We start from the raw sequence: 23,707 nt of genomic DNA, 5'->3' as shown, positions 1-23,707 counted from the left end.
TCCAGAGGTATAAGGACCTAGGGTAAGTAATTGACTTCAGCTTCATAAGGGATTAATATCCTTACCTCATAATTATAAAACTATGAATCTTCATGTGCACTTCACAGATATACAAATAACCTCACTGTTAGATGAGGGGTGGGGGCTAAAACTTGGAAAATATCTGAAAGCTTGAGCTGGAATCCAAACCTATTTGTATATCCCAAAGGCAGTGTGGGAAGACAATGGCACATTCATCTGGGAAGTCTGTCAGAGTGGAGTGGTGAGGGAGGACCCTGCCCTGAACCTCTGCTCAGGTCTAACCTTTCTGTAAATTCTCACCATCCAAATAGGTCCCAGCCACCCCTCTGTAACTGTCCTTCCTGTCACTAAGCTTTAGGGGTCCTGGGGGAAGTAACCTAGACTCCCACCCCAGTCATGAAACCTTCAAGGGACCACCAGCTGGTTTCTCGAAGTGGAGGAACCACACCTCTTAAATCTTCCCAGGAAGGGTCTTCAGGGAAGTGGGCTGCTGCTATTTTGTACCAAGCTGGAATGCACACGGGGTGTACCTGACACCCTGGAATGGATTCTGGGTGCAGAAGGAAGAGAATCAGAATTCCATTTCTGTTCCTGCTGGAAATAGAATTTGGTGCTGTTGTAGAAGCAGCAGGAGAAGCACACGTGGATTTTTGCACCTTCTGCGGGAGGAGGAGCACCAGAATCTGTAACTCTCATTATCTTGGAGGTTAGAAAAGGCCTCAGGGCCCAGAACAGCAGGTTCAAACAGGCAGTTTGAATATCAGAGCAGGCATGTGGAGTGCAAGGAACAGCAGGTCAGCTGGGGTAGGAAGGAAAAAGTGGTGAGTTGGCCGGGGGAAAGAATTGCATATTTGTGACCAACATGGGTTCCTGGCATGGTAGGGAGGGGGCAGGTGCACAGGGTGACTCAGACTGTGGTCGAACTTTGCTCTCCCAAAGGGAAGTAGAAAGCAAAAATGCACTGTCAGGGGAGGAAGGAGTGTCAGGAGGAGAAGGTGGGCGGGGAGCTGCAGAAATGTATCCATATCTCTCCTCTCTGCCTCCTGTTTTCTTTAAGGGTGTTTTTCAGAGCTCTTTTCCCCATCTCCTCCTCCTCTTCTGAGCACTCAGCCAAGGTGGGAAGGAGAGACTGTCTGTGATCTGAACTGTGTTTTTTATCAGCCCTTGGGCACGAGTAGGGCATAGACAACCTAGCAGCAGCAGTAACCACACAGGGAGCAGGAGAGTCTCCACAATGAATGGCACAAGGACTCCTCAGCAGGTAGGGAAAGAATTCTAATCCCCTACTCATATCATGTAACTCAGTTGTGCTCCCTCTCTATGACTCTCTTTCACTCTTATCCTGCCCTGTGCCCGAAGGGGGTTGAACAGCCGGACTCAATTGCACTTGAGAGTTAGGGTATAAAAGAACTTTCACAGGGCCCAACACTAGGGGTTCAGGTTCCAGCAGGGGGATCTATGAAGTTTGAGTTTCAACTTCGTTTGGACTTGCCTAACGTACACATAGATAACTCCTGGCTCCCCCTCCCTGCTGCCGGTGAGACAAGATATCAGAGTTTTCTGTCTCTATATTTATCTGTATCCCCTGCTTTGCCCACATTTGTCTCTAAGAGTCTTTCTTTCCATATCTCTGTGTCAGAGTGAGTGAATTGCAGGGGGAGGCTCATTTTGCGCTATTCCAATTGGTAACTGCTGCTAGAACCAGGTACAATTCAGAGTCATCTCAGTGGGCAGCTTTGTCTTGGAATTGCTGTCCACAGTTAAAGGTTTCAGAAAACCAGTTCCCATTGATGGCCATATTTAGGTTATGCTGAGACCTCAGTGAACAATTTGCAACAAATAATGTATCTGATGATTTTCCTTTTTCTATAGTATCCACAAATTGTCCACACACAAATTTCAGAATTCCAGATGACCTCTTTATTCAGAATTATTGGCAATTTTTTGCAACATTTTTTTTTAGCATGGAGATCATTCTTCAATTGGAAATATTTGCAAATTGAAAATCACATGTACTGCCTAATTATATGTCATGTGTTTTTGTTTCTCTTTCCTGACTAGATGTCTTATGTAATTAATCAACATAACTGCAAATTTATAATCAAATGTACATTTGCCAAGTCGTGCTAATTTGGTTAAATATATAAGATCCAAATGGAACAGAAACTATACCATATGAGTTATGTAACTAATCAACATAACATTATTTTCAAAATATCTGTTAGATTATAATTAAGCTGTTGAATACAGCAAAAGACAGAGTTCATAAGCCTTTGTTTGTATTCTGAATGGCTGTTCCATTTGTTCGTGTTCATACCCATTTTTATCTTCTGTTCAGGCAAATGAGGCATGTGTATTTGGGGAATGGCTCTTTTACAGACAAATACCCATATTCTCATAAGAACAAGAGTAAGTGTCATTCATTATTTTAGTTTTTTATTGGCTGTTTTTATTCTTCACACTTTTCAGTCTTCCAGGCCAGGGTTCAGCAAACCATCTCTATTTGGCAAAGCACTTTAGTATGTACTTCACTTTCAATATGTCCTTCAATCCCATTGGTTTTCCATGGATTTATGCACGTGATTAAGTGCCTTGTTAAACAGAGATGGATTTAAGCACGTGCTAAAGTATTTTGCTGGATTGGGGCTCCAAATCTGGGAGCATAAATAATAATAGCACGTGACTGGGTTTTAGTGGAGGTCCTGGGTGCAAGTACACCCACAGAAATCAGGCCCAGATTAACCAAGGTGCACTGGATTCACTTGCACATGGCCCCCATCCCAGGTTTTGCCCAGTCACTCCTTCACTATGACGGAGGGGTGTTCAGCCCAAATTTGAGTGAGTGATGTTGGGACCCTGCGCACCAGGTTGCAACGCCACTCAGATTTGGATCAGCCACTCCTCCGTCATGATGGAAGGGGGACTGGGCCAAATTTGAATGGTAGTGAGACCCTCAGTGCCAGGTCACAATGCCTGGAGCAGGGAGCCGGGCAGAGCCCCAACAGACAGGAACCTCTGCTCGGGGGGGTGAGTGTGAGGCAGGCTTGTTCTCCAACCTACCCACTTCACCCACCGCTCCCTGGGATCTCCCATCTACCTTGTGACAGTATTAGGATTGTAGTGCTGAGGTGAAGGGTGCTGCTGCTTGTGGCCAGTGCTCCCTCAGTAGGGCCAGGAGGAGGCGGCAATTTGCACCCATTGAATTGGGAGACTACATCCTCCCCTGCTTGTGATTACCATGGCAAATCACACCTCAGGCCCACTGAATAGCAAATGGTCAAAGTGAACAGTTTGTGAACAACCCAGTGGCTGAAAACAATTCATTCAAGTTATTTAGAGAATACTTACAAATAATAGCCCTGATTCTCCGCTGTCTTGCACCTTTTGTTTAATCATTTACACCCGTACTAACTGAGTGCCAATTAGATATACAATGCTACCATTCTGTGTTGGTAGTGTTTTACACCTGCTTTGCCCTCCTTTTGCACAAGTGTAAATGTTAATGACAATGGAGAACCAGGCCCAGTGAATGCATAGGCAGAAATTTGTCACAAACAGAAAAAGGGGTACATTATTTGGAGATTTTATTTGCAACAAATAATTCTACTAGCTCTAACTGTAACAGTCTCAGTTCATGTCCTCTTAGTTTATAAGTCACATGGTTCACATCCCTGAGTGGGTGACTTATGTAATTAACCTACACACTGTAAATTCCAAGTTGTGTATTGTACTCTCAAATAATACGTTAGAAATTAGCTTCCAGTGACTATTCAAGCATTTAGGCTGAAATGGAAAATTTGGCAAGAATTGGTGTTCGTAAAACTTCAGTGCCTGAATATTCGTGGAAAGCAAATAGGATTGTGAACATGGTTGAGTCGAAGTACAGTTTCCACTTCATGCTAATATTCTTAGAAAATTGTCTCCTTGCTTTGTTCACCTCTAGATATATCTTTGCTTAAGATGCCGATTCTCTCTCTCTCTCCTCCCTCCAATCACCAAGAATTTCTCCCACATTTAGCACTTCAGTATCTGAGCACCTTACAAAATTATCATCACCACAAGACAAAAGCCTCTTCCTTAGACACTCTGGGTTGTTTTTTCCAGCAATTTCCTCTCCTCCTCTATCATCCCCTTTATTGCAGGTGTGGGGAAAGATCAGCTGAAGAAGCAAGTTTGATACTTTGCTTTAAGAGCTGTGAGCTCTGAGCTTGTTTTTCATGGGAAGTGAATTCTATCTCTTGAGCCAGCTGTTGAAAAAGCTCTGATTTCTTCTTTCCCAGGATTAACTGTCCAGACTAACATTTTCATAGTTCCTGATTAGACATCTATGGAGACAGCCAAAGATGTTTTCTAGCACTGCACTGGTTGAAATTGTGGTTAAAGATTCAGCAAAAAAAATTAAAAAGAAAATGAACTATTTTGTTTTGTTAAATTTTTTTCACATTGTTTTCAATTTTTAAAAAAAGGGAAAAGAAAATTAATTTTGAAAAAAATGTGTTTTGAATTTCTGGATCCCCTCCCACTTGTATCAATTTTTACTCCGGCACATTTTTTAAAAAGATAAGGGAGTGTAAAAACGTGTGTGTGGGGGGGGGAGGATTTTCTCTCACTATATATACACTTATTTTCATACATTTCCTGTAGAGAATAATTTAAATAAGAGATAGTGGGTTTTTCCCATTATTTCTCTAACTTCTTTACATTTCCCATCCCCCTTTTTCAGGGGAAGAAAGTTGGGAAGTAAGTAAAATAGAAACTGAGAAATTTCTAACTATTTTGAAATAAAAAATTCAAACATTTTAAAAGTTTTAGATATTTTAACATTTTTGTTTAGAAATTTTTCTAAACAAACAAGTTATCAGCAATGATATATTTATTTATATGTTTATTCATAAAAAATATTTTAATTAAACCCATTTTTTTTCAGTATCTGCCCAGTTGATTACTTGGCTTGCTTAATTCTGTGTCTAACCATAAAGACTGAAACAGAAAATTTGAATTTGGCCATTTATTCTGTGAGGAGCTCATGAAGAAAGCAGAGCTTTGGGGAGATCTGCTTTTATTGACACTGGAGCCTGGCTTAGCCCTGCTGTGCCACCAACTGGACTTTTAACGGCCTAGTCAGCAGTGCTGACCAGAGCCGCCAGGGTCCCTTTTTGATCGGGTGTTCTGGCTGAAAACTGGATGCCTGGTAATCCTATCTGTATTAGTATATGTAACCTATAAATGACAGGGTCCATACCCCTCGCTCATGTCCATCCCCTACCCTGGAATATCCAGTCCCCACAATATGGAGAAGCACTGGAAATGCTGATCCACTCCTCAGTCTCCTGTAAACCATTCAGGCCAGGTCTACACTGCGACTTTAAATCGGTTTAATGGCCGATATACCGATTTAACGCTGTATCCGTTCACACAACGTCGTCATTAATATCGAGTTAAACGGCTCCTTAAATCGATTTCGGAACTCCTCCCAAACGAGAGGAGTAGTGCTAAATTCGATTACGCGAAACTCGATAGGGTTCGTGTGTACGGAAAATCGACGTTATTGGCCTCCGGCGCGGCATCCCAGAGTGCAGCACTGACCGCTCTGGACAGCAATTTTGAACTCAGATGCAGCGGGCAGGTAAACAGGAAAAGCCCCGCGAACTTTTGAATTACATTTCCTGCTTGCCCAGCGTGGAGCTCTGATCAGCACGGCTGGCGATCAGTCTGAAATCGAAAAGAGCTCCAGCATAGCCGTACGGGAGATACTAGGTCTGATCGCTGTATGGGGAGACAAATCTGTTGTATCCAGCTCCGTTACAGAACACGAAACGCCAAAGCGTTTGAATAAAAACTCCAGGATACATAGCGCTGCGTGACAAGCGTAACGGGAAGCCAGAGACTCAAATGGACACTATGAAAGGAGGGAGGGGGTACTGAGGACTCCAGCTATCCCACAGTCCACAGCAGTCTCTGAAAATTATTTGCATTCTTGGCTGAGCTCCAATGTCTGTAGGTTTCAAACACAGTGTCTGGCGTGTCAGGGAACAGCTCCTCAGTTTATCCCCCCCCCCACGTGAAAAAAAGGAAGATTGCTGTGCTTATGGCGTTTGCTCAATGCACTCCGCGAAAAAGGCGCAAAGGTTGTCTGCTGCCTTCACAAAGGGAGGGTGAGGCTGTACCCAGCACCCCCGGGAATGTTTTCTGCCCATCAGGCACTGTGCTCTCAACGCGGAAGTGGGAACTATGGGATAGCTGAGGACAGCTACCACAGTGCACCGTTCCTGAAATCGATGGTAGCTTGGACCTGGATCAAAAACTGATTTCGGATCCCACTGTGGACGCGCTAAACCGATTTTATTAGATCTGTTTTGTAATATCGGTTTAAGCTAATTCGAAATAATCGTGCAGTGTAGACGTACCCTCAGACTCCACACTCCTTCATGAATTGAAGCTAGTGATGGCTTGGAGGTAAAAGGCTCTCTATCTTCTTCCTCAATTTCCTCCAACCATACAGCCAGTTTACCCTCTTACTCCTCTTTTACCTGAGGCCAGGTTGGAAGGGGCAACCTGCACATGATAGGCTTGATATCCCATTCCTCAGTCTCATGTAAGCCATCCAACTGTCTTGCACCCCACAACTTCAGGCCAGATTGAAATAAGATATAAAAGCCTCCATATCCCATTGCCAAATCCCTTTGAGTAGCCTGACCTACCTGAGCTGTGACCAGACTGAAACCAGAGACTATGTGAAAAATTCTGTAGATCAGTGGCACCCCTTCCTCCCTACAGTCCCCCAGAGCTATGGTCAAGGTTAGTTAGTTTGTGTTGGGCCATGTGTATCGAGCCATGAAAGGCAGAGGAGGCATTCTCCCACTCTGTATCTTCTTCCAACAGCACTAAGGGAGGAGATCACTGTTCTTCCAAGCAGATCCAAGACACTGTTATTTCAAAAGTTAAATGTCATTCCTTCAAACCCAACATCAAAAACAGATAAGCTGAATCCAAAGGCTGTTGTTTAGGAAATATGAAGTGGTTTAGGAACATTTGTTCTTGTCATGTCCCTCATTGCACAGAACCTAAAATCTCAGCCTCCTTGCATTGTTCAGAATTGTGGATTTGGAGGGAGCACTCTAAATGTCTGTTTTTGTTTGTTTGCTTGCTTATTTCTTTGTTTTAATCACTGCTATTTAATGGAGGCATTATTTAATAAGGAAAATATTAGTACACTGTTTGTGCAGAAGTATGCTTTGAATCATAGCTTCCACAGGAAATGAAAAGTCACATCTTGCTCCTTCCTATCTTCTTATACCACAGCTTTAAGCATCTGAGGAGAAGATCTAGATCTAAGTCTAGATCTAGATATATCGTTCAAAGAGCACAAGACCAGGGTAATCCAGGATTTTGAACACCTTGTAATCAGGCTGCCAACTTGAAAAACAGGGAAGCATATTATAGGGGTAAAGAGGGGGCACAAGGAATGGTTTTGGAGGGAGTGAAGAAGCTGCACACAGAAGAAAAGGGTACTCACTCCTCTCTGTTCTTAAGCCATGCAAATTCTCCCTCCCTTTCCACCCCTTCCCTGAGACTGTTTTCACTTTCAGAGTAAAACTCAGTGTGTGTTTCCATCACAGTGGGATCAAAGGGTGGAAGAAAACCATTTTTCTCCCTTTGTTGTATTCTGTCTGGTCACTTTCTATGTTTTCTGTGCTGTGTAGGTCCAGCTTCTGTCTATTTGATTTCCTTTCTCCTATTCTAAATCCTGCCTTAATTAGTTGGGGACAGATTTTCAAAGGCATAGTTATGCACTCATTGAAAGCCAGTGGGAAATGGGCACCTAATATAATAATAATACAATATAATATAATATATGGCGATATACCTATGTCATAGAACTGGACGGGACCCCGAAAGGTCATTGAGTCCAGCCCCCTGCCTTCACTAGCAGGATCAAGTACTGGAATGTCTGTCTTTGAAAATCCCACATTAACAATTGTGCTGCCTTTCAAGGATGTAAAATACTAGGTGTGCTAAGCGTTATGGCCCAGATCCATAAAAATGTTGAGGCAGGTTCCTAAATTCCATTGAAATCATGGAAGTTAGAAGCCTCAATACCTTTATGGATCTGGGGCTGTAATACTGCTTTTTGCTCTTCTCCTTTTATTCTATTCAGCTCTGTATAGGATCTTATCACGCTCATCACTGTAGTGTATGAGCAGCCTCCAGCAGATGTATGAGCACCTTCCAGTAGTGCATTAAGCAGCATCACTAATGTCTGTCATGTCTGCTTAGTTCTCTCATACTCTCCCATGGGGAAAAGAGTGTTGCATGAGAGTGTTCAGTTTGGTAGAACGTTTAGTTTAGTTTTGTGTTGTCGTTGTTGTTGCTTAAATATACCTATGGCTCTGTGTTTATGGTAAAGAAGGCAGGCTGAATAAGTACACCTTGCACTTGAAGCAGAAAGTGATGAGGTTTGGGATGGTCCTTAGTTTCTGGAGGAGTCCATTCCACGCTCTCAGATCAGCCCTTGAGAAAGCTTTGTATCCTGCACCGATGCATCCTTCTCTTTCTGTACCATCTCCACATTCCTCCTTCCCTGCCTGGGTTTTCTGTTCTTAAATTTTCCCTGATTTTATTATGATTATTGTTTATTATTAATCATGTTTATGGCAGTAGTGCCTAAGGCCAACCAAGATTGGGCCCCCATTGTGCTGCACAAACAGAAAGCAGCAGATGGTCCCTGCCCGGAAGACCTTACAGTCTGAACAGATGGGAGAGACACAGGGTGGGGTAGGGGGGTAACATACAGGCAGAATGAACAATGGGTTAGCAGCATGTTAGTGCCATGATTTTTCGGGAGGAATTGGGGGGTCAGCTAAATGGAAAGAAAGGGAAGGTTCGCTGCAGCTGGTAAGGAAGAGGTGCAGAAACTGGTGTTGAGGGTTCTGCAAGGCATGGATAGAAGCAAATGGGGAACTGGTACAATTACTAATGTCTCTGGTAGCCAGCTCTCCTGTGTCAATATTAGTAGAATGGGTAGAGCTGGGAGGCATGTTACCAGGCATAACTTTAATAGGAATGTCTCTCTCTTCATCTCCTCTCTTTTCCTAATTTCCCCTTTTCAGCCCTGTGAGGAGGATCCAAGAGAGGCTGCAAAGAACAGAAGATGTCTCCGGGGGAAGAGCCTGCTCCTGTGTGCTCTCATGCTCAGCACAGTCCTTGGGTTTGCATTGCTTCTTGCCTACACCATCCTACACCAGGGCCTGGGTACAAGACATGACAGTCTTTCTCCCTTCCCTCACATCTGACCCATCAGTGAGACCCCTTCCTCTCTCTCCTCTCCCTTAATTATCTTTTGGGCTGAGCATCTATATGAGGTCCAGGCCCTGGACGATTCCTAAGTCTTAGGAAAACATAATTGTCTGAAGTAAATATATTCTAATAAAGAGATATTGCCCTACCCCTTTCCAAGCCTTCCTTGCCATGTGGAGATCTCCTCACTCCCAAGCTTCCTGCCAACCTAGTGTGGCGTGGCCCAGCTTCCATGAAGAGCAGCACTTCACTTTCTAAAAGCTATTATATTACAGTACTCTCATCCCCTCCTTCTTACTCACAGCTTCTGTATTCCTGAGCAGTATTGGTCTGTCTGTAGGTGACCCAGCAGAAATGTGGATAAGTCTAGAATTTGGGGTTGGGGCTGGGAATTGCCCTTCCTTTCCATCCCTGAATTCATAGACCCATCCTAGTTTTCACAGGTCCAACCAATGGAATCCTTGTATTAATAAGACAATTAGAGAGTTCCTGTCAGTGGCAGAGCTGGAAATAGAGCCCAGGAATACAGATCCACAATCAGTCCACTTTTCTAACCACTAAACAGCTCTCTGCTATAAGGATCTATAAATATGAAGAGGCCAAGTCATATACATCTTCTTCCTCAGTTTACTTATTTTCGCCTTAGCTGGCATTTCCCTTTAACTCCTCTCTTGTCCTTTCCCCATGTGTGAGGGTTGGGGAGCCCCTGACTATAGACCCCTAGAAGTTCGAGACAGAAGGGCTGTATTAGTTCAGATCTTCTCTACCTCCCACCTTTTCCCACATATATCATACCAACCAGTGAGGGTCTGAGCCAGGACTTTGATTAGGCCAGTTTCCTATGTCTCAGACAATGGTCCTTCCATCCTTCACCTCGAGACATAAAGCCGCAGCCTGTGGCCTTGTCTAGACATAAACTTCCAAGGGTTTAACTAAAGATGTATTATTATTTTGACTGAAAAGTGGCTTATTTCAGGAAAAACTGACTTAACTGGAAACCAACACAAACCACTCCTAAAACAAAGTAAGAGTGTCTGCCCAGGAGTTTACATGGGCTTAATTAAATCAGTTTTTAAATTAACATAAGTTGGACTGGTGCAACTTTCCTTTGTAGAACAGGTCTGATAGATTTCACTTTTGAAAAATGCTTCCTGATATATCATTGTTCAGGTTTAGCTCTTTTCCTGTAGCTATGCCCTTTTCTTCCTTTCTGGTGTTTACACCCTTCCTAACCTTGTAGTGGTTATCATATTCCCTTGGGGTCATTACTTGGCCAAACAGCCACTGACACACAGGGAATGTGGTAAGAAGATGAAAATAGAAGGAGAAATTTGTTGATAATCAGCTTTGTGGCCGTTTGGGTTATGCCAAGATTGGACTTTCTCCCTGGGGTGACCATTCATCCTTTATTTTAATGGCTTCCCTTAATTGGTACTTATTGACATCCATCCATAAAGTCAAACATAGGATACACTTTATCCTCTGTTCAGCAATAGTTTTTCAAAGAATCCAACACTATGTCAAAAGCATAGAATTTTTACCACAAATAAAACGTCAAAATAACCTCTCTCCTATATTGTCATACAGTTGTCTTGAATTTCCTTCACTCTGCTAATTATGGCTCCTGTCTTTGCTTCTTCCTCAGAACCTTGTGACACCAAGGAGTGTCTCACGCTACTGGCCAGACTCCTGGAGGTGAGAAATGCCACCATAGACCCCTGTGAGGATTTTTATGGCTACGCCTGTGGCAACTGGGAAGCCAACCACTTGCGCACAGGGACTATGGAGTCATCAAATGTGTTTGATGTCCTGCTGGAAGAAAACCAGCTGATCCTGAAGAGGCTCTTAGGTAGGGAGTGGAGATGGATGGTGTGTGTACTGCCAGCATGCTCTTCAGTCAGAGCTCTGATTGCTAACATACAACAGTGCAGCCGCTCCCAACAGGGACCAAACCCAACCCCTGTTACCTCTCTGTCACTACAACCACAACAATGAACTCCAGCATCTACCAGTATGGGACCACACCAATGGGAATAACACCATCCCCCTGTCACCACAACCACCAACGTGTATCACTACAAACTTCCCCAGAAAATGACCAAACCATTTCAGTCACCATAGCCACAGTAACAACCACATGGTCTCTCATTTCAGCCCCTTAAGTCCAAATCATTTTCCTGCCATCTCACATCATCACCACAGTGGAAGTAGCCACACCAATTGGGCAGCAATACAACCAATCATGCAATGACACACAATCACCCCCATGTTTTCTCCCTGTCACTGCCACCAGAGCTATAACCATCCTAGATGGAAACATAAAGCTCTCTTGGGATTCTCCAGTGCTGACTTGTAACTGTATCCCTCTGTTTCCTGGACTCTCTGGGCCCCTAGAAACTATACCAGAAACCTCCTTGCTCACGGCTAAAGCTACTACTTTGGTTTAGGTGATTGTGGGTTGTACTTTTTAATGTGGAAGATCCAGATTTGATTTGCACTGGTGACCACAGCGTTTATCTATGCAGCTCCAGTATGCTACATTTCATCATGGATTACCAAACGAGCTGTAGTTCCTGCTTCAGGATGCACATTACCTTTTACTAACCCCACCTCTTCACCTGATGCTGTTTCTTGGTCTTCTTTAATTTTTGGCTCGTTAGTGTTTTGTGTGTTTTCCTTTTCTCAGAGGTTCCACAGCTCAGGGTTGGAAGCTCAGCCAAGGAAAAAGCCATCCGGTTCTACCACTCCTGCATGGATACCCAACAGATAGAAGCAGAAGGGGCTCAGCCCTTGAAGGAGCTTATAAATCAGGTTATCATTGTTCACACAGTACTATTTCTGAGCATATATATACCCTTACACTTCAGAACAGAGTTCTACCAGGAAAAGGATAGAAAACAATAGGAGGTGGGGGAGTAATAATCTGCTTCATTATTTGCTCCTTCATTATAGCACTTACCAGCACCAGGTCATTGGTGACTAAGGTGTCAGTGATGGCAAGTTGGTGGCTTCTGCCCATGGAATGAGCAAAATTTGTAAATGAGGAGTCACAGCCTAATTTATAACTGACGAGACTCCATGGCACAAACAGCATTTCCCTAATAGATATGATGGGCTCAACACTCATATTTGGCTGCCTGATTTCAGGCCCTGAATATATATTTATTACCTTAATGTCCATTCAGGCACGTGTAGCCTTGCAGTTTTAGAATTCCTCCCATCCCATCTTAACAGGAACTCAGTATAATTCAGTAAGATCCAGACTGCAGGGTAGGAAACTCCCTGCAAAACAGATGGAATTTTGCGGCCCAAGGAATGCACTTAAATCCTCAAGTATGAAAAATGAGCCCTAACTGCCCTGCTTGAGTGTAGACACTTTCCTTTCATCCCCTTCTACCTCCTTATCTCACTCGTGGCCCTCATGTGACTTCCTCTCATCCTCTTGCTCTGCTCTGCCCTGTATGGCAATTTTATGTCATTCCATAAAGATAAAGTGACAGGGTCACTTTAGGGTCACACAACAAGTGTGAAGATTTTCATGGGTTCTTCCCATTCTTCTTCATTATTTGTACTGATCCTGAACCTTGGCTGTCATATTCATGATGTTCCGTGGGGTGGCAGGGGAGAGAGAAATTTGGAAATCAGTATCTAACAGATGTTCCCGTTTCTCTTTCCACCAATGTAAGTTCTCTCTGTTTGTCACTCTATTTCCTCAGATTGGTGGCTGGAACTTCACAGGCCCCGAGAAACAGACCGATTTTAACCAGACCCTGCAAATACTCATGGGCAAATACAATACTTTCCCCTTCTTCAGAGCATATGTGGGACCCAACTCTTCTGACCCCAGCACCAATATCATCCAGGTGAAAGGATCAGCAGGAGATGGCAGTCAGAAAGGACAGGGTCAGGGCGGTACCTGTGGGCCTTTAGGATCAAATAACTGCTTAAGCTACTGGGAGAGGCAGTGGAAATCAGACATATCTTTTATGAGTATTAAAAACACATTAGCTCCTTAAAAAGATCTCTGCAAATCTATGCAATTAAAATAAACAAGAAGAGCTGTTTTGCCATGCACTGTGTAATTAACGCATGGAACTCACTGCTCAGGATATCATTGATGCTACTAGATCAGTGAGACTAGAAGAGGATTAGGCACTTCCATGAACTGAACCAACACCAGCTATGTAAGGGCTAAATTATTTTGGTCCTCAGCCTTCATGAGCTGGGAGGCCAAGGCGTCCTCCATGCTCCAGTTTTGTAATATTACATAATGAGGTATGTTGTGGATATTTTAAAGCCTTTGTCTGTCAGAGACTGAAGACCAGATGCTATTTAATATCAGTTCATTTTCTTACATTTTCCACTCATTTCTTAATTCTATAATTACTTTTTAAAAACAATAACATAATCTTTATCATTCATTTCTGGAAATTGAGCATATGGGGAGTGGGTTAGGGTGAGCACATGCAGATAAAGTTATTTCCCTTTCTCTCACCCTTTATCTGCCTTTGTCTAGTTAGATAGTAAGCTCTCTTGGAAGGGACTGGCTCTTGTTATGTGCATAGCACAGTGGGTCCCTGGTCTCAAATGGGGTTTCTTGACATCATTTAAATAAAAATTCATAAGTTGTTGTTGTTATGTATTATATGTAATAATAATTATTAGGGCTGTCAAGTGATTAAAAAAGTAATCATGATTAATTGCGCAATTAAAATTAATTGCTATTAATTGCACGATTAATTGCGCTGTTAAACAATAATAGAATACTATTTATATAAATGTTGTTTTTTCACATTTTCAAATATATTGATGTCAATTACAACACAGAATACAAAGTGTGCAGTGCTCACTTTATGTTTTTTAATTATAAAAATTTGCACTGTAAAAAGCAAAGAAATAGTATTTTTCAATTCACTTAATACAAGTACTGTAGTGCAATCTCTTTATCATGAAAGTTAAACTAGTATTTGATGCACAAAAAATAATAAAACAATGTAAAACTTTAGCACCTACAAGTCCACTCAGTCCTACTTCTTGTTCAGCCAATCGCTCAGACAAACAAGTTTGTTTATATTTGCAGGAGATAATGCTGCACGCTTCTTATTCACTTGAAAGTGAGAACAGACATTCAAAGGGCACTATTGTAGCCAGTGTTACAAGATATTTATGTGCCAGATGTGCTAAAGATTCATATATTCCTTCATGCTTCAGCCACCGTTCCAGTGGACATTAGTCCATACTGATGATGAGTTCTGCTTGATAACAATCCAATGCAGTGTAGACCAACAGATGTTCATTTTCATCATCTTAGTCAGATGCTACCAGCAGAAGGTTTATTTTCTTTTTTGGTGGTTTGGGTTCTATAGTTTCCGCATCAGAGTGTTGCTCTTTTAAGAATTCTGAAATCATGCTGCACACTTCATCCCTCTCAGATTTTTGGAAGGCACTTAAGATTCTTAAACATTCGGTTGAGTGCTGTAGCTACTTTTAGAAATCTCACATTGGTACGTTCTTTGCATTTTGTCAAATCTGCAGTGAAAATGTTCTTAAAACGAACAGCATGCTGAGTCATCATCTGAGACTGCTATAACATGAAATATATAGCAGACTTCCGGTAAAAACAGAGAGCAGGAGACATACAATTCTCCCGCAAGGAGTTCCGTCACAAATTTAATTAACACATTATTTTTTTTAATGAGTGCCATCAACATGGAAGCATGTCCTCTGAAATGGTGGCCAAAGCTTGAAGGGACATACAAATGTTTAGCATATCTGTCATGTAAATACCATGGAATGCTGGCTACGGAAGTGCCATGCGAACGTCTGTTCTCACTTCCAGATGATGTTGTAAATAAGAAGTGGGCAGTATTATCTCCTGTAAATATAAACAAACTTGTTTGTCTTAGCAATTGGCTGAAGAAGTAGGACTGAGTAGACTTGTAGGTTCTAAAGTTATATATTGTTTTGTTTTTGAGTGCAGTTATGTAACAAAAAAATCTACATTTATAAGTTGCGCTTTCATGATAAAGAGATTGAACTACGGTACTTGTATAAAGTGAACTGAAAAATACTATTTCTTTTGTCTATCATTTTTACAGTGCAAATATTTGTAATCAAAATTATACAAAGTGAACCCTGTACACTTTGTATTCTGTATTTTAATTGAAATCGATATCATTGAAAGTGTAGAAAAACATCCAAAATATTTAATAAATTTCAATTGGCATTCTATTGTTTAACAGTGCAATTAAAACTGTGATTAATCGTGATTAATTTTTTTATCACAATTAAGTTTTTGAGTTAGTCGCGTGAGTTAACTGTGATTAATCGACGGCCCTAATAATAATACCACTTTACCATGTATCCAGTGAAGACTAACAAATGTAGCTTGAATTTAAATGTCAAATACTCACGGCAAAATTCTTGAAAATGATCTGAAGACCAAAAATTAAGCCTAGAACTGTTTAGGGAACACTTCCCAATAATAAAATCAGTTTATGACCATCATAACCTGCTTGCAGACAAATTCTTGAACAGATAAAGAAACAAAAGTCATTGAATAAATTATTTCCCCATCTCTAGCATTTATGGCATTAACTAAGTGTTTTTCCTTCGCTCCTTTCCTCAGATTGACCATCCTGAGTTTGAGATGCCACCAGAGAGTGACTACAATGAAAAAGCAAATTATCCCGAGGTACCCTGTCAGAGGCTGGGGCTAGGCAAAAAAAATGCCTACTGGGTTCAGGGATCTACTTTGAAATATTCCCTGATTTGGAATGGTTTGTGAGTTGTGATCACGTGTGCTCAGTGTCTGATGAGATCATGGGACTATTCCAGGGCTTGTCCACACTAGGACAGGATGGACGGTTTTTTGGAACATTTTTAGCTAACAGGTTTTTAAGTCCTGGTGTAGGAAGGGGATGTTGCAGTTTTTTAATGTGTTAGCTTGTCAAGGGGAATTTGGCTTACAAAAAACTTGTCCTGATTGTACTAGGACTTTATAACCCATTAGTTAAAATATGATACATTTCATTCTAATGTACATGAGAGCCCTTGGAATTCCATTTAGTCATCTCATCTTCTTCATCTTTCTGAACTGGATCAGCTGAATTGGCTGCAATTTACTGACTATGGGTCTTTCAGAAGAGATCTTAAATACCAAAGTTCTGTCTTCCCACCGTGGATGTTTAAGATCCCCTGATAATCAAAGTAGAAACATGAGTCTGGTCTGCTATCTCTGACCAAAGTTTCCATTTTGTTTGTCTCACTGTCTGGAGTGGCTCAGAACTGTCAGAAAACAGGGCAGACATCCCAAACTGGTGGTGTATTCTATAATTAGATTTCACCAAGCCAGTAACAAATGTGCACTCCTGGATCACTATGCTAGTCTTACCATAGAGTCATAGCCACTGCAGTCTATCTTGTCACCCAGACAAACTGGACTTCGTGATAAAAGGTTATATAAACCAATAATCACATCACATTAGGTTTCTCCGAAGCCCAAAGGATCAGTCACTTACTCAGATCAATTTGGTACTCTGGATCTGACACCAAAGAAAACTCTGGCAGCCAATTCTCTAGTAAACTAATTAAAGATTTATTAGCTAAGAAAAGGCATGAGAATTGATGAGAGGTTAAAGCAGGTAAAATACATTAACGGGTGACTCAAAGTTTGTAAGTCCAAAATGATAGCAGTTGATATAATAAACTGCTAGTTGCCCGAAAGTCTTTTCAGGGAGCCCAGATGTTTCTGGGGATCTCCACTTTGCATTTTGGCATCTTCCCTGTAAAAGTCATAGAATCATAGAATATCCAAAAGTCCAAACAGTCAGAGATGATTATTCCTTTGAATCGGTATTTATAGTTTCTGCTCACAGAAGACAATCTGAATCGTAGAATCACAGAATATCAAGGTTGGAAGGGACCTCAGGAAGTCATCTAGTCCAACCCCCTGCTCAAAGCAGGACCAATACCCAACTAAATCATCCCAGCCAGGGCTTTGTCAAGCCTGGCCTTGAAAACCTCTAAGGAAGGAGATTCCACCATCTTCCTAGGTAACCCATTCCAGTGCTTCACCACCCTACTAGTGAAAATGTTTTTCCTAATATCCAAACTAAACCTCCCCCACTGCAACTTGAGACCATTACTCCTTGTTCTGTCGTCTGCTACCATTGAGAACATTCTAGATCTTTGAAACTCTCTTTCAGGTAGTTGAAAGCAGCTATCAAATCCCACCTCATTCTTCTCTTCTGCAACTAAACAATCCCAGTTCCCTCGGCCTCTCCTCATAAGTCATGTGCTCCAGCCCCCTACACATTTTTGTTGCCCTCCGCTGGACTCTTTCCAATTTTTCCACATCCTTCTTGTACTGTGGGGCCCAAAACTGGACACAGAACTCCAGAAGAGGCCTCACCAATGCCGAATAGAGGGGAATGATCATGTCCCTTGATTGCTGGCAATGCTCCTACTTTGATAGCCCAAAATGCCGTTAGCCTTCTTGGCAACAAGGGCACACTGTTGACTCATATCCAGCTTCTCATCTACTGTAACCCCTAGGTCCTTTTCTGTAGAACTGCTTCCTAGCCATTTGGTCCCTAGTCTGTAGCAGTGAATGGGATTTTTCCATCCTAAGTGAAGGACTCTGCACTTATCCTTGTTGAACCTCATCAGGTTTCTTGTGGCCTAATCCTCTAATTTGTCTAGTCCCTCTATATCCTATCCCTACCTTCCAGCGCATCTACCACTCCTCCCAGTTTAGTGCCATCTGCATGTCTTCACCCACATGGGCCAGTGAATTTCCATTGTCAAATACAATGGCCCTTGTTTTAACTTTAGCACTCTTCTTCATTTACATTTCCAAGGCTCCAATCATGTTTGATGGGTAATTTAATTAGAGGGATATACATAATGTAAAAAGTAATGTAATAGTAAATAACAATCCTTCATTAGTTTTTGTGAAGTTTACACATCAAATACATTCTCATTTTAACACTAACACTTTTGATCTAGGGTTATCTAGTTACAGAGATATACATAATGTAATGTGATATCAATCAACAGGTTATAGATAAGCAAAGACAATACTACTAACATTTCCTCTGTGTGTTCACAAATGAATTGGCCTGATTACACTACAATACCTTTGACATTCCTTTGATTTCTATTAACATATGACTGAATTAGCCTGCTGCCCTGTCCTGAACTGGCACCAGGGAAGACAGCATCACACTGTTCACTGTTGTTCACTACTGCTTCATGCGATTAAACAGCTGCCTCCTCCCAGCCCAAAAGTAGCTGCATTTCAGTGCTAAAATGATCCCTATATTTTAACCATTTGTAAAGTGTGAGGGAACTATACACTATTATTTCTCATTGATGATTCAGTTTTGTTCACAGATCTAACAGTCCTATTCAGCAAACCTTGCTCCAGGCAGATACACAGGAACATTGGGATGAAAGGGGTAGTTTGTGTTGGTGAGATGGTGGGAGGCAACCCCTGAAAGATTGAGGGTTGGATGGGATGATCCAGGTGAATGGCTGGGTGTGTGAGAGGCGCAGATCCCAACTCATAGCTCTTCTACTGGTGATGGGTTTTAAATCACAGGTGGTCCGTGTGTATTTCTCATACCTGATGAAGCTGGGGACACTATTGGGAGGGCCACAGAATGTTACCTCCACCTTCATCTCCTTTGCCTTGTCCTTCATCTCCAACCTCCAGAAGGAGGTCACTCCACTGCAGGAACGGCAGGAGAGAGGGATGCTGTTCTATCACACCACTATCAGGGAGCTGCAGGTGTGTGTCTTGAACTTCCAGATGAGAGAAGATGTGTGCAGGGCCAGCTCCAGGCACCAGCCGACCAAGCACGTGCTTGAGGAGGCACCTTGTAAGGGGCAGCCAATCTTCGGGTGGCGGGGGGGCGCTCAGGGTGGGTTGTTTTTTTTTTTTGGTTTGGCAGGGTGGCGCTCTAGGTTTTTTTGTTTGTTCGTTTCAGCGGGGCAGGGCAGCACTCCGGGGTGGGGGGGTGTTTTGGCGGGGCAGGGTGGCACTTGGGGAGAGGGGGTGTTTCAGCAGAGCAGCACTGCCTTTTTTTTTTTTTTTTTGCTTGGGGTGGCAAAAAAGTTAGAGCCAGCTCTGGATGTGTGGAACCCCTTGCAGGAGCCTGGCCAAAATTGCCACTCTCCTGCCTCTTAGAGTCTCCTCTGCCACTGAATTGTCAGTTTCAGAGGGGTAGCCGTGTTAGACTGTATCAGTAAAAACAATGAGGAGTCCTTATGGTACCTTAGAGACTAACAAATTTATTTGGGCATAAGCTTTCGTGGGCTATAACCCACTTCATTAGATGCATGGAGTGAAAAATACAGTAAGCAGGTCTAAATATACAGCACATGAAAAGATGGGAGTTGCCTTACCAAGTGGGGGGTCAGTGCTAATGAGGCCAATTCAATTAGGGTGGATGTGGCCCATTCCCAACAGTTGACAAGAAGGTGTGAGTATCAAGAGAGTGAAAAATATTTTTTGTAATGGCCCAGACTCTCCCAGTCTTTACTGAGGCCTAATTTGATGGTGTCAAGTTTGCAAATTAATTCCAGTTCTGCAGTTTCTCATTGAAGTCTGTTTCTGAAGTTTTTTTTGTTGAAGAGTGGCCACTTTTAAGTCTGTTATTGAGTGTCCAGGGGGATTGAAGTGTTCTCCTACTGGTTTTTGAAGTTACAATTCTTGATGTCTGATTTGTGTCCATTTATTCTTTTGCGTAGAGACTGTCTGGTTTGGCCAATGTACATGGCACAGGGGCATTGTGCACATCTACCAATGTGATATATGCCATCATGTGCCAGCACTTCAGTCTCCCTGAAGACATTCCTGTTTTCCCCATTCAGTCCTGGGGATAGGCTGGGAAGTCACATTTCAGCATTTCTGTCTGGCTTTACCTTTAGGAAAAGGCACCCGCGATCGATTGGCTGTCATGCCTCCAGGCAGCCTTCCATCCAGTGCAGCTGAACATCTCCCAGCCAATCGCAGTGCATGACATGGATTATTTGAAAGGCATGTCGCGGATGATTGGAAAATGGCAGAAGGGGAGGTAGGAGCTGATATCTGATACTGTAGCCATTGTGCCTTGAGGAGGCTGTGATAGCTTCAGGTATCAAACTAAACCCAAACGGACTTAGTCAGTGTTCATACAGGAGATGGCCAAGGAAACACTAAGGCACTGCAGAAGCTCAATGAGTTACGCAGCAAGGCTCTTCCTACTTGTAGTCATTAAAGATCCTATGGCACTTTCTGCAAGCTTTGACCTGTTTCCTGGCCCAGTTCCAGCTCAGGCAATTATATTCTGCCAAACTAAATTCTTCCTGCAGTTCCAGGCAGAGGTACTGTTAATCACTCCTTGTCTTCAGCTGTTAAGTGGTATTGCTGTTTGCAGTTAAACAGCTGCCACAGTTTACCCAAGATATGGATTCATATAGTACTGGCTGAAGTGATCCTTATATATTAATCCCTATAAATGTGCTCCTTTGTGTCTTTTCCCCAGGGTCCTACAGATCTATATGATCCTCTGCCTGGTTGGAAACCTCTCCCCAGCCCTCGACAGCCGGTTCCAAGATGCACGCAGGGAGCTATATGAAAAGCTGCATGGAAAGACAGGGGAATCTGGGTTGGTGAGTCAGCTTTCCTTCAGTTCCCCCAGCTCCCAAGGCAGCTCTGTAGATGCGCTGCTCCCATGGCCACCCTCCCACCCCTGGCTGCTGCCTCTGATCTCTAGTCCTTGAAGTAGTTTCTCATGTTGGAGGGACAGAGTGGAAGGACATGCTGACCAGGAGAGCAGCATTACTTTATATTTCCTAGCACTTTCCTCTAGTGATGATGCTATGGAGGAAGCCAGCCCTGTACCTGCTGCTGCACCCATGGAGTCCAATCCACACTAAGAGACTTCCACAAAGACGGGTTGGAGAACAATATACAGATGGGCGGGTTTCCCTTTTCTGTCCCTTCCAACCAGGATATGAGTCCCCTCCACTTGTGGAAGCGAAGAGGATGAACCAGCCTTGAGTTCTATGGGCATGTTTTCTGAAGTGCTCAAAGCCTCTTAGGGTTGATAAAAATCTAAGTAAAATAAATTAAATTCTTGATTATTTGCTATGATCATTACTACACATGTACACATATTTCTCTGTCCCTCTCTCTTTCTATGTGTTGTTCTGCCTTCCTCCTCTGGAACTTTGTTTCTCTCTCTCTCTCTCTCTCTGCTTCTTTCCCAGGTACAGGCCCATCGCTGGAGGAAGTGCCTGAGTGACACCAGCACCTTCTTTGAGCCTGTCCTTGGGGAGATGATTGTGCAAGAGATTTTCCCTCAAGAGACAAAGGAACTCGTAGGTATTCTTCTTCCCCCACCCAAACACAAACTCATCTGAATTTCCTTCTTCTCTTTCCATTCTCACCTGATACACTATCAAGGTCAGGTCACTTCCTTATCCCTTACAAATGTCCCATCATTCTTTGGGAATGAGGTAGGTTATTGGAGCATCAATACACTTATTGCTAAAATAGTCAGTACTAGGACCTCCGTCCTTAGCCTCATCCCTTCAGTAACAAAGCAGAGAGTGGGGCCCCCAGTACTCATGCATGATCCTACACTGAAACAAACTATTGTGTGCAGCCCCAGCACTCATACAGGACCCTACAATAACAGACCAGTGCCTGCAGCCCCAATACCCATGAGTGATTTTCTAATAACAAACCTGTGCTTGCAGGCCCAGTACTTAAATGTGACCCTACAAGAACAAACTAGTGCAGGCAGCCCTAGTAAGTGCAGTTCAAGCACTCATGAACCATCTCACGATAAAAAACTAGCATGGATTACCCAGTACTTGTGAACAATCCTTTATTAACAAACCAATATGCCAGGGCTTCTGAGTGGGTCAGTAACAACAAACAAGTCTGCATACTCTGGGGAAGGGGAACCTTTTTGCTAAGGGATCAGATTTCCAGTTCCAAGGTTATTAGCACAAGCATTGAATTTATAAAGGGTTTGCAATGTGTGAAAAATGCCATGAAAAAATAACCCAGGGACATGGGACAATGAGAGACATTAAGAGGGAAGATCAATGAAGAAGCAGAGAAGAGAAAGAAGGAAGAAGGACACAGGAGAGCATGTCAAAGGACAGAACTCATCTTCTTTGTAAGGGCATCAGTGAAGTGAACTTCCTGGGCTTCCTCCAGGGCAGACTATAGGTTCCACTGTGGGAGAAGTGTATGTGTGTGTGCACATGCGTGTGGCGGAGCCCTGAACTGTTTGATTGAATCGCCCTCGGACACCATCAGCAGAGAGGAGGGTCAGATTGTACAATAGAGGGAGCTTGAACTAAATACATCCTGAATTTTCCTTTAATTCAAACAAAGGGAAAGAATCTAGAGTAGATCCCATCCCATGTTAGGAGAGGAGAAGTCTAGGACTGAATGAACAAGGGACTGTGTTCTCATCTCATCTAAGCAGAGGCAATGGGGAGATGAGGAGAACAGGACAGGGTGAGGGGAGCAGTGTACAGGGACAAGCCCATGGCTGAAAGGAAGTGAAGAATGAATTCACTTCTCACTCCTTGGAGAGAGGGATCCTTACCAGGGCTGGGTTGTAGCTCAATTTGTGGAGCACAGAAAGAGAGTAGCCCAGGACTGAATAAACATGGGCCTTGATTGCTCCCTTCTCCTCTCAGAGCCAGATACGGTATTTCCTAAGGAGCAACTGCTTTTCTGTAGCCCTGACTGTATCTCTCTTTCCTCTTGGCAGGCTGAGAAAATGTTCTCTGTGGTCCGAGATGCCCTCAACAGTCGGCTGGATCAGGTGGAGTGGATGGATGAGCAGACCCGACAAGAGGCCAAGGACAAGGCATGTGTGGAAGACACAGGTCACTGGGTCCTTATGTCCCAGAAGCCTGTGGAGAAGGGATGTGCACCTGCACATACTTTGACATGTGTTCTTGTGTACATGATCCTACATGGACACTTTTATACATGCCTGCTCAACACTTCTAGGTGGATACACATATACCATCATATGCACATGGTCATACCCTGATGTATATATGGAAAAGGTATGTTTACCCATGCCCACCCACAGCTGCACATGTGCCAACATATATGAGCACCAACAAGCTGCCACATGGAGGGAGCTAAAAAAGCACAAAGCTGCCTTGGTGTAAGCAGCTGCAATTTCATAGGCTTCATTAGAGCAGCTGCTGTTTATATCAGGGTTGCATTTGGCCTTATGGCACTGACTTGGGAAAGGAGAAGAGCAAGGGGAGATGTGTTACCTGGAGAAGTCAAATAGGAAACTCTTATTTTTACAGAGCTCATTTATAAGTCCTTCTTACCCTGCCCTGAAACACTTTATAG

General features: G+C 43.0%; 1 protein-coding gene across 12 annotated transcripts in view; it reads left to right on the top strand.

The window, feature by feature from the left end:
- The first annotated feature begins 771 nt into the window (after positions 1-771).
- KEL (Kell metallo-endopeptidase (Kell blood group)) overlaps positions 772-23,707 on the top strand; it is a 33,372-nt gene continuing 10,436 nt past the window's right edge. The window contains exons 1-12 of one of the 12 annotated variants that reach the window (XM_075071089.1): positions 772-842; positions 1,079-1,282; positions 9,132-9,273; positions 10,964-11,167; positions 12,005-12,129; positions 13,035-13,181; positions 15,947-16,012; positions 18,923-19,111; positions 20,254-20,399; positions 20,850-20,976; positions 21,577-21,687; positions 23,103-23,201. In XM_075071089.1, coding sequence (XP_074927190.1) covers positions 1,256-1,282; positions 9,132-9,273; positions 10,964-11,167; positions 12,005-12,129; positions 13,035-13,181; positions 15,947-16,012; positions 18,923-19,111; positions 20,254-20,399; positions 20,850-20,976; positions 21,577-21,687; positions 23,103-23,201 — 1,383 coding nt within the window. In that variant the 5' untranslated portion in view covers positions 772-842; positions 1,079-1,255. Of the gene's footprint in view, positions 843-980; positions 1,283-9,131; positions 9,322-10,905; positions 11,168-12,004; positions 12,130-13,034; positions 13,182-15,946; positions 16,013-18,922; positions 19,112-20,253; positions 20,400-20,849; positions 20,977-21,576; positions 21,688-23,102; positions 23,202-23,707 lie in introns of those variants that run through there. The other 11 variants (XM_075071107.1, XM_075071093.1, XM_075071118.1 and 8 more) reach the window with 11 other exon arrangements.

Source organism: Chelonoidis abingdonii, chromosome 1, assembly GCF_003597395.2.
Source record: "Chelonoidis abingdonii isolate Lonesome George chromosome 1, CheloAbing_2.0, whole genome shotgun sequence".
Lineage (NCBI taxonomy): Eukaryota > Metazoa > Chordata > Testudines > Testudinidae > Chelonoidis > Chelonoidis abingdonii.
Note: the sequence above shows the minus strand (reverse complement) of the source record. Positions and strands in the feature narration are given on the sequence as shown.